This window comes from Trichoplusia ni, chromosome 15 (genome assembly GCF_003590095.1).
Source record: "Trichoplusia ni isolate ovarian cell line Hi5 chromosome 15, tn1, whole genome shotgun sequence".
Classification (NCBI taxonomy): Eukaryota; Metazoa; Arthropoda; class Insecta; order Lepidoptera; family Noctuidae; genus Trichoplusia; species Trichoplusia ni.
Genome location: NC_039492.1, coordinates 1,947,212 through 1,966,071, shown reverse-complemented (window position 1 = coordinate 1,966,071; position 18,860 = coordinate 1,947,212). Strand labels below are relative to the sequence as shown.

General features: G+C 32.6%; 1 protein-coding gene across 1 annotated transcript in view; it reads left to right on the top strand.

The window, feature by feature from the left end:
- Positions 1 to 924: 924 nt before the first annotated feature.
- Positions 925 to 18,860, top strand: part of LOC113501055 (zinc finger protein GLI4-like) — a 58,307-nt gene continuing 40,371 nt past the window's right edge. The window contains 1 exon segment of the mRNA XM_026882044.1: positions 925 to 1,534. Coding sequence (XP_026737845.1) covers positions 1,399 to 1,534 — 136 coding nt within the window. The 5' untranslated portion in view covers positions 925 to 1,398.

Sequence of the window (18,860 nt, the reverse complement as noted above, 5' to 3'; positions counted from 1 at the left end):
ACATGATTTTTTAAGCTAGAGACACGATTTTATATTACCTTCTATGGAGAATGAATCAAGGATCATGTACAAATTTGTAAGAATTAACGTAAAAGACTATTTAAAAATAATTCATCTGTTTAATAGCAACCAAAGATGCGTTTAATTGAAATGCAGCTTTGACAGTAGCCACTTTTACTTCCAAATATTGCTCATTTGGTCTTCCTATCAATAAACTTATCCAAGAAAAGAAAGTAGACAGTCTGCAGATGAAACGTTTTTAAAATGTTTCAAAACACTCATAAAGTTTATTTTTAATATTTCATAGTAAGACTCTTTAGAATTATTTGGACATTATTTTAGTTTTCATTAAACGACTTCAAACATAAGTAAAAAAGAAATTCTATACACAAATATACCTTAATAATTCTAAATTTAGTCATAACTTAAAGTTATTGTTTTTATTTCGTTTATTCCGATCTTATCAAGTTATCGGTGACACTGTCACGGTTTTGTTGAGTGTAAGTACAAAAATGTTCATAACTAGTTATTATTTAAAGGTCAATATGGTAAATAATCGACCGCCCATGTTGACGAACAAAAGGTCTGTTTGAAGCAAGCTCGGGAAGTGTGATAAAGAGTTGAAACAATTAACAAGTCTTTCATTTTACAATAAAATATTATAACTACGGTCAAGAAAAAGTTTTATGCAAGTTAAAACATGTTTTTTTATCAATGAGTATTTTTTTTGTAAAAAATCTTGTTTCTTTTGAGGAGTTGCTTGAAAAATATTAATTTGTAGTTTTACTTCTTCATATTTTAAAGAAAAAAAAAGCAGAATTATTTTGTAAAAAACTATTTTATTTGAAGGTTTCATCTCCATATCAAGACTAGAGTATAAAATTAAAGTAATACATTATTAAAAAACAATAATTACAATAATGTCTCAAAGAACAAATTTTAATCCGTAATAAATATTCACGAAGCGCATTTTTTCCTCACGAAAAATTGCTCGCGTAAATGCATCGGTAGCACAATAAAATCCATCACGAATCATATTATTGTGTTACCTATACAAAGTGATTGTCACTCGGGGCACATGGCGGCTTGCGACGCCCGAGGCGGGGCTTACCACACCACGCCCACAGAAAAACGGCTCAAGCGATAAGGTCGAAATCACTATGGAGATTCTAGAGATTTTCGGCTTTACAGAACAGAAAGCCGCGAGAGCGCGCCGCGAGTGTGTGTCTGCCTTAAAACATAGTCGCAACCCGCGCCGGGCGCACGCTCGCCATTCCAAATTCGACGACGAATTTTTAAATTCGGAATTCTAAATTTTGTTCTATTCTAGATTGTATTTCAAATTAAATTTGTTGTCATTTGTGTGTTATGCATCGGAGGGGGTAATTTTTTTTGAAAATGGAAGTAAGTGCTATGCCTCCGATGCCGCTGGACTTCTCTATGGTGAGGAGTGGAAGTGGTTCACCTGGTTCGATGCGGGAGGGATCCCCCAGGCCTGTCTCCAACAGCGCATTCAGAGTTGTGACCCCAAAAGGTAGGAAATAAAACATTTTGAACGTTTTTCCTGAATCATGTTTGTTTTGTTTTTGTTATTGTTTGTCAAGGAAGAGTAATTTTAGAATGTTTTGGAACTCAAAACCTATAGGAATCTTATTGGATTTATACTGTTTAACTACGAAATAAACCAAAAAGGTACCATTTAAAGAAAAAGTACTTTTTTTTAGCTTTTTCCATAAACGCAATGTTATTCAAAAACCTAAAAAGTGTGGCTACAAGCCATAACTAAAGTAGTTACATTGTATTTTTTCCTTCTTTTACAACGAAATGATTATAAGTTTACCAATAATGATTTAATTTTATAGCGGTAAAGCAAAATCTTCATTTTTTGTCATTTTTGCTGTGAAATAATTTATTATATCGACAGATATTAAAAAAATAAATCTTAAAGTTACTTTATAACGGGTTAAAGTGAGGAAAATACCTAAAAATATGAAAATAAAGTTCATTTTTAAGGGATAAAAGCAAAATATTATTTATTTGAATGACAAATCATTCTAGTTTGGTTTACTGTACAAATTACGCACTAATTGCGTTTAAATTTATTATCTTTAAAGATAATATATCTTTTTACAATCATTTAAAGAGTTCCCGATTTTGGTGTAATAAAATTAATTCAGTTTTGTTACTTTAAGACCTCTTGATAAATAATGATGTTCTTGATATCTCATAATATCAGAATGAAATTGTTAAGCCGGTTGTAAATTTAACAGTAAAAATTGTTTTATCAAAGGTATCAATATCTTTTGTAAATGCTTTAAGAAATAAATATTTTTTCGTATTCATTAAAGTAGGTAACTTTTGTGTATAAATAAAGGTTACCTACATCCATAAATATTTCTCACGATTTTCATATATTGAAATGTATATAGGTACCTAATTATTTAGACTTTAAATCGATATAAAAATTGTGTATCGTGCCTAGGCAGGAACTACGCATTTTTAAATTTATTACTGTAACGCAATGATATAGATTTAATCATATCTAACTTATATTTTTTATACATACATGACATATTTTTTTATATATACTTACATTGATCGGTATAAAAAAATCTCACATAAAATCTGCCTATTATTAACAGAATTCGCAACTTAAATTCTTTATAAAAAAAAAATATCCAATATTTAACGAACAAAAATCATCCAATTTATTTGAGAACTGATCATATAATCAATACAACTGTCAAAGAGGCCTAAATTGTCACCCCTCGACCCTTGACAAATGACGGCCTATTATTACGAGAATATCGGGTGCAGCTATACTTTTAATTAAGTTATACTTGATGTGTAGGGAATTCCATAATTATTATGGGTTTAGGAAAAGTTACGGATAAATGATCCGTAGGTAATATTTATTAAAGTTTGTGCCACTAGTATTGAACACTAAGACGGACAAAATAAATAGTTTGGAAGAAACCATTATACCTCAATGCGCTTTAAATTTATAGCTTAATATTAATAATAAAGCTTCTATATACTACACTGAACTTAAGAGAACAAATAGGTTTCGATCGGAGTAGTTTTCTAATTGCTCTATTATCAACTGTTTGATAAGACAACTAAGAGTATTTTTTATATTTAGATCATCACCATATTTTAAAATAAGAAATTTTACATATAGCGCTTCATTTCATTGCAAACTTGAGAAAAATAAATTACCTTAATCTTCAAGTTAACTAGCTTCAAGACATCCAATTATTAATAACAAAAAATAAGGATAATATAAATACCCAAAACGTTATTGTTCAACATGAACACACTTTCTTAAACAAAAGCGCAACGGAAAATTTACACACACATAGACATACCAGCTCTAATTCTGATTGGTCAAAGGAAATTAAAGTTCTCACACGATACCTGAATACCGAAATACAAAGGAAACGATATTCTACCAATACTCGGTGCATTCCAAATATTAATTTTGAATTTCGATTCCATTCCGAGGCAAGATGCAGAATCATTCAATTTTTTATTCTTTATTTAATTTGAAATTATTTGTAATTCAATTTTAGAATTTATTTGCCTTATATTTTATGGCTTTCTTTGTTGCATATTAATTATAATAAAACCTTTTTAGGATTGCCGTTTAAGTTCTATTCACTGGACATTTAGTTGTTCTAAATTGTAATTAAATTTATTATTAACCGCAAATAAATAAAGAGTATTATTATATTTATCAAATTATGTCTTTATGTGTTATTTTATTGAATGAGTATTGTTATAAATTTTAATTATTTAATGCATTTAATATGTGTCAAGGAAAATGTAGAGTTTTTGAACGTGAAATATAAGCGCTTAATATTTAGGATTCTAAAACACTAATTATACTTTTTTGCGATAATTAACCATTGATGCCCGAAGAGAAATAGATATTTTTTTATAATTTGATTCATATAATATTTTAAAGTAAGCCTATCGAAAATAAGATGTTACTTAAAGAAATAAAATGAACAATAACAAGAAAATAATATACCTAGCCATTCACAAAAAGTTTAACGCACATAATTATAATATCAACTGAACAAAACAAAACATTAAATTTGTATTTAGAACACGGACAATCAAAAACCATCCAAAACACCACCAAAGAAATTCATACACTGGTCCAATTTAATTCACACTGGCACAAAAAATAATACAAAATTAAAAAAAGAAGATCCCTAAAACAGCACTCCAATCAACCCTGCACCGGCAAAGGGCAAAAAGACACAATAGCAACATAAATGTAATCCACCGCTGGTCCCTTAGACCCGGCACGCGACTAGCCCTCCGCATTCTAAGTGTTAACCCGATTGTTAAATTGCGAACGTTTTTAAAGGATAAATAAATTGTAATTGCTTTACGGGTATTTAATTTTTAGAATGCGTTTTTTTTATTTAGACTAAGTATATTTGTTTTTTATTCTTTTAAATTTCTTTTTACACAAAAAGCTATTTATAACAATTTAATTATTTTTATAATTTAGTTTATAGTTTTTAGAATTAGTTATCATTTTGAAACGAATACGTTTTTGGTTTGTAACTAGACTTTTTGTTGATAGAATAGGGTCAATATTACTGTAAAAGAGAATGGAGCCAGTTTTAAATAGCTGAAACCGATTTAAACACGTCCGATTTTAAATCGATACCTGACCGCGGTTACCGTGCGCTGGAAAACGAGTTGCACGGACTAACATAACAGAACATCGCGAAATAGGGTTTTAAATACTTTAAATAAAATAGTACACAAATATGTATTACTAGCTGTTGCCCGTGACTTCGTCCGCGTGGTCAGAAGATATGAGTTAGGAATTTTTGAACGGAAGCCCTCGAAGATGAATAATATCCCTTTTTTTTTCTACATTTTCCATTGTATCTTTACTCCTAATAGTCGCAGCGTGATGGTATATAGCCTAAAACCTTCCTCGATGATGTTTTATTCAACACAAAAATATTTTTAATTTTAACCAGTAGTTCCTGAGATTAGCGCGTTCAAACAAACAAAAAAACAAACAATCTCTTCAGCCTTATATATTAGTATAGATATGCGAAATAACTCAAATGTAAATACTCTTACAATGATACCGATATGAAACCCAAATTATTAAACAACAATTTTATAATTTTAATCCATCGACTATTAGAATAGAATAGATAAATAATTAAAATAGATACTAGACTGATTGACGTTGAATTCTGAAAAAAAATGGGAGAAATCATTTTTACTTTATTTAAATAATAAAATGTTCTAAGAGTAAAGTATTTAAGGTGCAATATATGAAAGTGCAAGCTGCATACGTCAAACGAGATTACAAGTGTATCATCTTATTTTGTATTTACTTTATTAATAATATATTCTCCGATATTTTTTGGCAGCCTACTTCACTTACTAATTAGATTTTTTATTAAAATATCCAATTAAATACTAGAACCGTACAAAACAGGAAAACAAAATAAGAGCACACAATCTCATTAAAATCAATGTCTAGTTGCGTACCGTACAAAAATAATGGCAAACCCAATAATGTCCGGTGTTCGATCAGACAAATCCGATTATGTCCGGGATCAGATGTCTCGCAAACGAAGATAATACACAATCCTGATCATATCCTCTTATATATTAATTGCTTTTTGTAATCTGTAGCGAAAGATTTTGTAGCAAATGTAGAGTTTTATTGCTTATAGATGCTGGTGGTTATAATGATTAGAGTTCATTAATTGTTAGCAGATGATAGAGCTAAGATGTCTGTCTTTTAGAAGAATACATTTTTACGTAACGGTCAAATGTTATAAATTTTATATATATAAGTTACCTTCTAGGACACGGAAGATGGATTGAGCATTGGTTTCAATTATACTTTAGTATGTATTCTCCTATTTTGATACAATGAGTACCTAATATATTCAAAATATTGGACTATATAAAATCAAACACCCTTAGCGCATGCCACGATGGTTTATTTGTACTTATAACTATAATCGTGACAGTATGATAAAAGATTAATAAGAAACAGATGAGATAGAAGACGAAATATTAATATTGTAACGGTAAAACGTACCATAAAGATAAAACCATAATTTACACATACGTATAAATCACTACCACAATAATACCGAACAACATCGAAATGTGACATAAAATATTCCATCTCCAAAACGACTCTACCAAAAAATATCAAAACACAACAGAATTAACAGCCAGAACTGTTAATATGAAGATCTGATTTCTGCGAGAGCACCGCACACTCGATCCATCATTCTGGATGGAAATCTAATTTGTTACATTCGGGAACTACTAGTCGTCCCCATAAATGAATTACCGACGACACGAAACGTAACGGCGCTATGCGATTTATTTTTACCAACGTCATATGTACGTGTTTCCTGATAGATGTTATTGCTGACAAAAACGAGTGTAAGAAGAACCGCTTCTGCAAGTATTTGTTGTGGAATTATAGGTCTAGTGTGGTTGGTAGCCAATTATGTTTTTAGAGAAGTCTTAGAATGATTTGAGGAAAGACTGGCCAGTATCTAAAATAGGATGGGAGGAACTGCATGTTGTAAAACATGATGAGATAGAGCAATAGACTGTCCATAATGGAAGAATGAAAGTAGCAGCAAATTGAGCACCCTTTAATTTAAGTGGGACAGAGAAAAAATAATTTAGAGTCTATCTATATGACTGAGCTTTTAAATACATCGTAACTAGAAAATGCGTACACCTGATTTTTATGCAGAATATATATATAGAATTGGAAGGAGTGATATTGCCAGTATTATTTTGTAGATGAAACCTTTTTTTCTATTTACAGAACTATAATCATGTTTTCGATCTGATGGTTGTTTATAAGTTGTGCCTAATAGTTAGGTATTACCTAAATAGCGTAGAATTTAGACAATACCTTTTTTATTAAAATATTTTTTCTATAGGTTATTTGTTTCGTATAGAGCGTAAGTAACGATACTTCCAGTTGCAAAAAAAACTTGGTAATTAGAGACCCAAGTGTGATAGCGACAGAACCAAAATTAAAAACAGACTAACACAAATAAAACATATCAAAGCAAACACTTGGAGCTATTACACCATTGACACATCACAAAAAAGAAGTAAAGCTTCAATTGCGACTCAGACGAACATGTGTTACTTGCGACAAAACAACGACATTAAAATCGCACGTCCTTGGCAACATCCTACATCCGGTTCTCACAGTTAGTCCTGCACATTAAATCATTGCGTTACCGTAATAAAAATTAAACATGTTTCTTGTTTGTCATATGATCTAAGACCATATACCATAATCAAACTTTTTTGATCTATGGGATTCGAATTTTATCTTCATCTAGGTACATGGGATTTGGGATTTTGAATTCTATGTCATGCCTAAAATTGACGCAGGTATGTTAATTAATGAGTAAACTAGACTTCTTGGTTTATTAAAATTTTGTTGGTTCACCGGATGATTTCAAGTCATTAAATACAAAATTTGCATGAGTAATCATCAAACAGATTTTCTCGAGACATTCTTACGCATTAACGCTGTGTGTTATTTACTTGAACTCTAAACTCTTGTACAGCTAATGGGAAAATCCACTTTTATTATTGGTCATCACCCAACGTATATGAGATTTCTGCGTTAATTACGATCTGAAAGTGGTTTTCTCCAAATTGCGTGATGTCGAATTACCACTTGTCACGGTTTATTTTTTGATCAAATACAATTTTCCAAAGAAAATTGATATTTCCAATAACGTCTCCGTCAATAATATCACCAAAGTCCGTCCCATATTTCATCCGAGCTCTATACCACGATTAGCCAAACGATAAAGATTCCAGGGTCGCCATTAGCCTAATGGGGCACACGTGGCCGTATCGGCAAATCCCTTCGTCGTGTGAAGGCGATTTAGTGCCCAAATTAATTATTAATGGACCCTTTGATGCGGTTGGTCCAACAAGTAGATGATGAGTTGATTACGAGAGATTTTTTAATGTGTATAATGTGCGACGGGGAATTTGATTTGTGATGGTCTTTTTCGTATTGGTTTAATGATAGTTTCAGTTCAAAAAGCTGGTGTATGAGCATTTTTTTTTCTAGCTTCTGCTTAATGTTTTTAAAAGCTAGCTCTACTTTAACAATCATAACAATTAGTTGACATATTGTTTTCAATTTGACATCTTAGGTATTACAATTGACAAAAGATAAATCTTGCAAAAGTAAAGTTCAAATGAAATTTTTGATCAAGAACAACTTTAATAAATCAGAAATTTCTTGCACTACATCCCTAAAGCATACATAATGAGTATTTAATCAAGCTAAACCACTCGAAAGACATCAAAACATCCGATTCGGAGACTATTCGTTCAAACTCCATTTCTGATTGACCCTAAGCTTTAAATCTTAACCTTATTAGAATCTTCCTGTGTCCAATTGTTGCGAAACGGTCGGCAAACATGAAACAAATGACCAATGAACGCAATGAATCATAGACATTAGAATTGATTGAAACTGTTTTTATTATGCCGACTGCGGACGGTTTAGTCAAATTGACAGCAAGCTTTAGATTGGACGCAACATTTTAGTGCGTTCGAAAATTTTGAATTAATAAAATGTTTTAGTCGAGATATTTTTTTTTGTTTTAAAAAGTAGATGTTTTTTTTTATTTTACTATGTTCGGTTTGATTAGGCTTTTGTCCAAAATTGTTTTTAGAATTGATTGGTAGGTAAATGTATCAATGTGTGGACAATGTGTTTCGCTAACGTCGCGTCGGTCTGATATTTGTGTATATGTAAATCATTTCTATAGTATTTTTCATATTCATGAAAGGCGTTGGCTAAAGTCGCATACAATACGATTCAAATTATATAAGTACAAGTAATCAACATCTTTTTCTAATAAGCATAAGTGTTAATTTTTTCAAGTTTTATGTTACGTTTGGTTTCTTTTAATTACTCACTCAATTTTACAAGTTTACATGACTATTTCAAATAGCTAAGGTCGTAAATACTATGTAATATGTAACACAATCCAAACGCGACTTTGACCCCAATTCACTTGGGACCAGTCTCACGGGTTTGTGTTTCAGAACAGATTACAATTTAGATGAAAATATTCATTATAAACTTCGTTTTTTTAGATACAATGTATTTTATACAACAAAGACATATTCTTTGATACTAGAAGACAGTAATACACCCGGTGTATTTTAGGTGGCCAACCGACCTAACCATTATGTTACTTAACAATTAAAATAATCAATTAAGTACCTATATACAGCACTAATAAAAAAGCAGAACGTCAACGGAAGTTTTAAATAGTTTTAAGTCACCGCTAAGTCTTAGACTTAGGGATAGGCGTTCGATGCAACGTTAAGTTGCGTTCCGAATTTTAGAATTAGTGTTACAACGGGCAAAGAACTGAAACTCCTTCAAAAAAACTAAACCCCAAATTAAGACCAATTAAACACAATTCTACAAAAGCAACAATCTTAAAAATAGACCAGAACTTTTCTTCTATAAAAAAGTAGCAGACGTAGTCGCAATTGCGTTCAATTGAAATTCTGCCCTGAGAAAACATTCAATCTCGCACAATTAACACCTCTTAACCCATTCCATCGTTCGCACGCCAATCAAAAGCCAGAAGATTGTACAATTTAATCGCTGCCACACTGTTCTGTGCCAGATACAAACATTGACGGTTATCAAAAAGAATCGGCTTCAATAAGAAATAGATAATTCTCCAAGTTGTATTTGAGCTTTTGGTCTAGAAAATCATTTGGGTCATCGGTTGTTGTGGCGACGGGCAGCTTACCTATAGATTTTAAAGCTGGTTTATCGCATAGTAGGTATTGTAACATGATTCTAATTAGAAAACCAGTAATGATAATTCTGATGTACAGTTTCGAATGTAGATTAGATTTAATATTTCAGGAATTAAACTACAAATAGTAAATTACTCACAAACGATAGGTCAGATATGACTTTTAAATCTAGGATCCTGTCCTTTATATCGGTTATAGTTTTATTATGTGACAAATAAATTTTTACAATCGTAATATGTGCAAAATATTTTAATTATCTAACAAACTATAAACAAAATCAATATAAAGTACAATAGTAGCACAAAATAATAAGCATATAATTAACCTACTTCAAAAACCATCATCACCCAAGGTCATTTCTATCGCGAATGCTTAACAAAAAAAATTCACACACTCGCTTACGGACCACGATTTAATTTACGACTAGATCTCTTTGGATCAATTAAAGTGGCAGATGACAAACAGAGGCTGGACTATGAATGACTAAGAGCACGCGTAGGTGGCGTGGTTCCGTGGGAAACAGTAGTCTTGATTTTGACAGACACTAGACGTGTTGATGCTGCCCTCATTAGTTTTAATATGATTGAGAATATCAATGGTTGGATGGTGAGTCATGTCGCTCATAGATTTTAGATATGTATTTAGGTAACTGTTAATGAAAACTAATTTTACAACGCGTTTTAAAGTAATGCCGACGGAATCACACAAACAGGACCCATAGTTGCAAAACTTAAAATATTAAATCAATATTTATTCACGGCAGCGTGGGTCAAAAACCGTTGAAATTTAAAACAATTATTCAATGTTCGAGTCAATGAGAGTACTAATTCCTGAAATCCCAATCTTGACCTTCCCCATCTAAGGAAACCCGTTGATTGGATATCACGGACATTGCATCTGAAAACGGAGGTTGTGGGCGGATACAACGTGGGAACTCTTAGCGGGCTAGTCAACAATGAGTCAAGAGTGACTAATGTAGGACAGGCGCCATGCTAGCACGAATATTGGATGGATAGACAAAATGAAGAAGGATTAAAAGTTTATAATGTAGATAAATTTTGGGAAAGGGAAGATAAGAGAGAAAAAGAAGTTGTTTTAAGACAATAATATCTTACGGAACAAAAAGAGCTAGAAACGCACGGAAGTCTTAAGCAATTTTATTTAAAGGCGCTATGGCGCACATTGGGGGAGGCTTATGTCCAGCAGTGGACTACTAAAGGCTGATGATGATAATGATGATGATGGAATGTTCTTCATAAATCCATCAGAATTAAACAACATCCTTTCAAAGTATATTGTAATATTATTTTCCCGTTCGCGCCAGATGAACTGTAATCAAATGATATTAATTAAAAAAAGATGATTTTCCTTAATAGTTATCTCAACAAATACAACGACATTAAGTAAGGCTATCGATAAACACGACTATTATGTCTATTATCGTCTCTTCAGGAAAACTCGGGACGACCGAGTATCAGACCAAATATTTTAGGTATCAGAGTTTCGGTTACCTTAGAAGGCCAACTGGAACAATCAGAATAAAAATATCAGCTAACACAAGTCTCTAATCAGTAACTTCCTCCATTCGTGAAGCTTAATGTTAATTAGCAACTTTGTTATCGGTAACAAAAACTGTTTTTTTTTCTGTTAATCTGTGAGGAAGCGGGGACCCGGTGACCTTAGGCCCGCGTGTTTTGCAATTAAAAATGAAAGATTCTTTATAACGTACAAAAGCTTAGTGTTACAGATATCTGGGTCTTGTAGACCGCTTGTCTCCAGATAAGAATGTCATACGTTTATGTTTATCTTATTTTTATGGAATTCTTTATAATGAACTTAGTATTCTGTAGAAATTTCTTTGTAACTCTTAATTGGTTGGTTACTAGAATTTTTGTTTCAATTTGTTCTTCGTTTTAATTTTTAGTTACATTCTTGTCATCATTATTATATTTCCATTTTATGATTTCTCCTAAACACAGTGTACAGCACAATTCATGTTATCAGATTCTTCTGAAAATTTGACAAACAAGGTTAAATTTGGATCAACTCATAAATTAATTAATACATCAACACTTATCTGTAAAAATATTCCAACATCAAATTCCATTTTTGGTAACAAATGATAAGACATGACCATTCTAATGATCAGTACCATCCCGATACAGATTTGCCACTAAGATAACCATAAAGGACTAACAACCCAGTAAAGAGCGAACAAACAAGTGTTATTAATATAATTAATATAATATTAATATAATCATGACATAACATCGATCAGTTTCCGTTGAGAATTCTCTAGATTGTAGATAGTCGCGCGTTGTTCTAAGGCAATTATAATAATGTACTGTATGCGGCCACCCAGGATGGTAACGCGACACCCAGATTAGAACTTTGGAGCTTTGGAAACACAGATGCACAATTAACTGCTGTTTTAGGGATCCGAATTTGTGATTTGAAAGATCTTGTATCGCCATACCGTTCTTGGTTTGGTTTTGTTCTGCGTTCTGTGTCTTATTAATGATTGTTTTTTCTTCGTTCATAGAACAAAACATTTTTTTGGTTTTCATCTATCTTAACGTATTAAAATTATATTACGGTATCACTTTTGACTTTTACTAGTATCAAAATAATCTTAGCGAATTTTTAATTTAGCCCAAAAAAAATATGCAAATTAAAAAGCTCTAATGCACTCACAGTTTCTATGACAATCCTTTCTAACTAATACGGCCCTACAGAAATAGAACAAATTTGATAGAAATCCACAAAAATATATCTATTATCCATGATACGATGAACCGTCTCTATTCATTCCATATCCTACTCGCATCGAACGATTGAACCACATTACTATCTAATAATACGCGAATGAATGTCCGTCGGTTCAGTGAGGTATTGTTCGATGGACACTAATTGATGCGGAGCGGCTGCCTTTGTGATAACAGTATCATGCAGCTGGTTTACATATTCCGATGGATGTACTGTACCTTCCTAATAATATGGATGGAAAATAAAAATCGGTTTTCGTTTCCAATGTTTGCTATTCCATTATTCGGTCAAATTTTAGAAATAAAATATCCTGATGATGATTTCGTACTTATAGAAAATGATCAATTGGGTATAGTAGAATTATTTATGCTTAACAATAAAAGTTCAGAATTTGCCGACAAGGTAAAGCTCACACAAGACTTCAATCACGTGACCTTGAAGATAAATAAATAAAAGCTGATTCTAGCTTTCATAATAAAAATTCTAACTAGCCTTACAGTTGTTTCATAATTATTCTCATATCTCCAGTCGAATTGAAAATCCGAACAAATTCAATAGAATTTTCAAGCCATGATAAAACTTAAATCAAATTCGTATGTGGCATCGCATGAAAATTGTATAATAAGCACAATCTGACACTCGATCCAATTGCCGGATGCATGTTATTTGAGGCGCCTAACTCGGCGCCTACTAGCCGACATGATTTGATATCGTGTTATATCTAGCTTTCTTATTTTAGGTCCCAATGTGTGGTCTAGATTACTAACACGTTTGTTAATGAATTAATATTGAATGGTGGTCGGGTCCATGACGAGTTGTGATGTTGTATGGAGATGGTTATCAGATACATTTGTACCTAATTTGGATTTCGTTGAACGGATAGGTGATTATTCAGTTTGAGTGTATAGTAAGTTGTCTTCTTAATTTTTCGCAACTAATTCCTAAAAATATCATTTTACAATAATCACGTCTTGAACTTAAAGTCTGAGTGTTACATAATTAATTTCAATAAATACCAACTAACGGAATTCATCTCATCAACTTTCAATTTCAAGAAAACAACACAATGCATAATCACTAACAATAAACCCGTTCATCGGTCCATCGATAAAATCCGAACGAATTCCTCTCGGAGGTCAGCGTCAACACGCGTGCAGGGAGTGACGGGGTCGCAAGTACCGCCTCAGACAGCATCAATTGCAAATTGCATCAACATAAGTGATATAAAGCTAACAAACAGTCGCTCCATGATCCGAGCCGTATTAAAATAATGTCTGAGATAAATCCCTGTTATATTTCGACATGGTAGAATCAGCACGCGACACTTTATAGGCTTAGTTTTAAAGCTGAAGCGGTATTTTTTGCTCGGTAGGCCCTTGTTATTTGCTAGCATCGACATTTTATCCTACTGAAGATTCTTTTTAAGTTCTTTCATAATATTGGTAGACATTTTGGCGTCATTATGTATTTTTGAAGTAAATACACATTGTGTCTTCAGGCATTTTTTTTTGTTCCCCGATTTTATTTATTTTATAGATTACGATGATCATAATCTCGAGATTTTTTAAAATTTGCTTAATTTTGTATTGTTTTTTTGTCATTTACAGTATTTTTCCTTACATATTCCTCTTCTATTACTTCATCTAGTACATCGCTAATATCCTGAAACTTGTCCTACCTCTCAACACAGGAAGCGATGTCACAATTGGCGTGGCGAGCGTCAATTTAATGATCTACCCGCGCCCGGACGACAGTCATTGATTCTGGTAGCATTGGCGCCGTTCGGCGACTCTTTTGTTTTAGTTTCGTGTTGTACGGACTTTGGTCTTGTATGGCGAATTTTGATGAAGTTTGAATTACTTGTAGTTGGAATTATTTGCTCAGGTTTCTATAGTCGATTTGTACTTTAATGACAACGATGTTTCTGGTAATCACTAGGATTCTCTCTGTTGACCTAGAGCAGGAGGCATTTTGGTCTTAATACGATAAAATATTAAGTTGTGATTAAGTGGTAAAAGCTTAAACGATAAAACTACATGATGTTACATATTTGACCAAGTAGGAAGTAGATAAATAAGTTTATTGAAAAAGTAAACTGTCTTTGTAACTGACTCATTGTTGCTATGACAAACGTGACCAGTTAAAAATAGCATCCCATATTAAAACAATGACTATCTTCTGCTATTTATAGAAATAACAATTGACGCTTAAAATTTTAGCAGTTTTATGAGCGGAGCGGTGCCTTAGATATTTTTGTAAACCTTGAACTCTTCTTAAATTTTTAGACACAAAGATTCTAAATATAGAACTTGGAATTTTAATTGTATTTTAATTGTTATATCACTTTCATTTGTATATAAATTCAAAATATGTGTAATAATATGTTTTTCTCGATGCTTGAGAACAATACCATCAAAAAAGTAAGCTCATAATTCAAGGTTAGTTTGATCCAAAACATCGGACACTTTGAATATTTTCGCATGAGCATCAGCAGACTACTATATTTCAATTTAAATAGTTTCTGCCTTTACAAGGGTAAGTATACTAAGTATACTAGTACTCAAGGCTCTTCTTAGAGTTTAGTATCATGACACTTGTCATCTCTTTCCTTCAGACTTCCTCGACCGGAAGCCGACCTAACAGTGTCATGGCGCCACCGAATCGCTCTCTTCCTCTGCACGGATTGTCCTTGCCACTTACCTAGTTTACTTCAGTTCCTGTTTGTTTTATTTGGAAGGGTTTTGGGTTTAACCGATGAGTTATAAGATTCTTCTCTTTTTAAGCTTTACTAGTTAGTGCCTTTTTACGCTCTTGATTTTAAGCTTTAACTTCTTTGTATTTAAAATTCAACCAATCCCAGTATCTTAAATCAAGTGGCTTTAGAATAATCCTGTATATTTCGTCTTATACCCTAAAATCAAGAAATTGAATTGATTTATTTTCAATCCATTTTCTAAAAACACGTTTAGACTGCTGCGTTTTCACAACTGCGCTTTTCAAAAATTCAAAATAATTTTAAACACAAATGAGAACCAAGAAGTATAAAACAAACAAGTTCCTAACACACCTACACCTAAAGACAAAAGTTGAATACTCAATAAAGTACAAGTCCAGCGACTGGCGCCAGTGAATCGTCGTCTTCCTTTCGAGCACTGATTGTCTCACTTACAGCCATCCGTATGTAATCACGTGCTGCCCATCCATCTGTGTTAGACGGACAAACAAACTGACGGGATGATAGGATACTAGCATATAGTACTGGTCTCACAGTATGGAATTGGGATGGTGTTTGAAATTTGGTATTGGTATGTACCGGCCATGGAAATGGTGATGGAAGTAGCATTGGGTGAACATTTTGATATTTTACTTCATAGTCTGGGCTATTGGAATGGAAAAGGATAAAAGAGATGATACCTGATCGAAAGTGAAGTAAGAGGTCGTACCTACATGATGATTATAATGACACCGAGTGTACGGAAATAGAAAAAAAAATCCAAGTAAAGTGTTGCCGTAGGGACAGATGGATTTCATGTCGCAATAAGTATAGGGAGAGAGAGCGAGAGAGAGAGACGATTAGAGAGATGGCTAAATTGGTAATTTAAACGAATAAAAGTTTAAGAAAAAATATAGATAAAGCAAGATTCAAGTATCTACTTACACTAAATTTGCTTCAAAATATCAATGTTTTAAATCATTTGGCCTTGGATGCACTTATAAAAACGTCCTTATTCCACATTTACAATAAAAATAAAGTTAATTTGTTTATTACAGATCGATAACATACATTTCGTTACGTAAAATATTAAATCTATGACCATTTATCATTATCGATTCATTTGTTTTTAAGGTTATTTTAAATGATAGTTGCTGACAGATACAGAACAGACTTCATAGGTCTATCAAAGGTAAAACTTGGTATAGTTAAAATTTTGACATTATTTTTCAATTAGTAAATGTTTATAAATAAATTTATAAATAATATTGTATTTGAAGGCGCACTCAATCCAATCTCTTCGCCTGCGTCAGGACAAAGGTGTCATTACCAAATGCCATATTATTAGCCGAATACTCTATCATCAAATAATTTAAAGTCATTTACAGGTCTACTAGCAACGGTCTGTCCGTCATTATTAAAGAACGTTTGAAATATAATTCGCAGTTAAGACTTCATCCTCCTACTTAGTTGTCAGGGCCATAACATTAGCTACACAATCAGCTATTAAACCAATCCTTTGAATACTAAAAAACAAGTAAGCATGATACATCGAATCAACAAATATTTATCCATCACCACAAAATATCAATAAAACTGACACAAAACTGGAAATACGGTGCAGAACAATATATTTCAGTTACTTAATCAGTCGCTATCAGAATTACATGGAATAAATGTAATCGATACTTTTAATATCTTGTAACAACGGCAGTGATTACCTAAATACATGTTCAGATAATATTTATCGATAATCCCTTTGGAATTGTTCGCGATATTATCGATGTAAAATCATCGACAATTTGTTTTAATTTTATGAACGAATGTTACGTAACGTTGATTGTTTTAAATATAACTGAGGATGGATTAATGGATTATGGGACCTGTGTACGTATAGAAGAAGCATATGAGTTCTAAATTTTGTATAATTCGACGCATTTCTTCAAGTCAGAGATTTTTGCCACTGCGGAAGTGGGAGACAAATTTTAGTGTTATAGGTGTCTAGCTTACACATCGCCTCATACTTGCTTTCACAAAAAAGTTAAGGCTCATATTTATGACTTCGTTCTGTCGGGGTGATTAATAAATTTAAACCGTCTATGGCGGCACACCAAACGCACCCAAAATTTCATTCAAATCGGTGTAGGCGTTTAGGAGGAGTTTAGCGAATTGATGCCGACGGTACACACAACGAAATAAAGAAGTGAAAGTTAATAAATATTCAAGAGTTAGTAATTACAATCGCACTGCAACATAAGGAGTAAATTAGTGTGAAATCAGGCGCAATAAACAAACATGCAAGTAATACGTTTCATTGATTGCAAAAAAAACGTGTGGAGTCCTTCAGGGCAGAAAAAACTTATCCTCACTTATGGATCGAAATTCTCGTATACACAAAAGATCATCAGTTTTAATCTGCACGCCTTTTAAGAAAACTCATAAACTACAAAACTAAGCCCTCATTACTTTAATTCCCTTCCAAGAAACAATGAAAAGGGTCCACGAGCGAACAGCATGATTCAAGTAAGTGATACGAATGCAATAGAGCCATTAAGTTAACTATATGTCTTATGACTTGGTACCGTCGTGCCGTGGTAGAGGGCATGAGCCAAATCATGACTGACCATTTCATTGATAAGGCAAACATTCAATTGTTTGATGTTAAGTGGGCCTCTAAGAATGCGCTGTGAAAGTGATAAAGGGCCCATTTTTAACGTCATATTTTATTTTATTCGATTTAGTAAGCCAATAGGAAGTCCGCTATTGCATCTGGTGTCCAAAATGATAATATATTTCGCCCACCTACATTGCTAAGATCTATTTCTTCTTATCCATCACTGGTTTAACTGTTTTTTTTTTCTTTTTGATAAGTCATTATTTATCCTTTTATTTTTGAAAAACTAAGTGCTTTGTCTATTTTGCCAATTGGGTTTTAAAACACCAAGCAATTTTTGATCGTTGTAAGTTTTCGTGATCAAGTGGATCTATTGCAATTATTTCCTTTGATATAAAATTCTCGTGTCACGGTGTACGAAATTGAACTCCTCCGAAACGGCTCGACCGTTTCTCATCAAAATTTTGCATGCATATTGTGTAGGTCTGAGAATAGAACAACATTTATTTTTCATAGACCTTCATTTTTTCATTCACTACAACTCATTACTCAACAACCTAGTACCTCATAAGAATTTCTTATCTATAACGTCACTTACGATACACAAAAGCGTCATTTTATCACGTCGCTAACAACTTTGACTCCTACTGGATGGAGTGGATCAACACTTTGTTTATAAGCTTCGCACGATGTTTGTTCTTCCTCTATATTTAGAACTTTTAATTAAGAGCGATTGATGCGTCCTAAACACTTAGTAACTAAATTAACTGTGAATACGAGACGTAATTGTTTGCTTTGTAAAATGATCGTTTCGGGTTTATTGAAATTAATTTTTGGGCTTAAAATGCCGCTTCAGTCACACGGTGTATCTATGTGGTTTGTTTCGGTGTTTAATATCTTAACTTTAGAAAT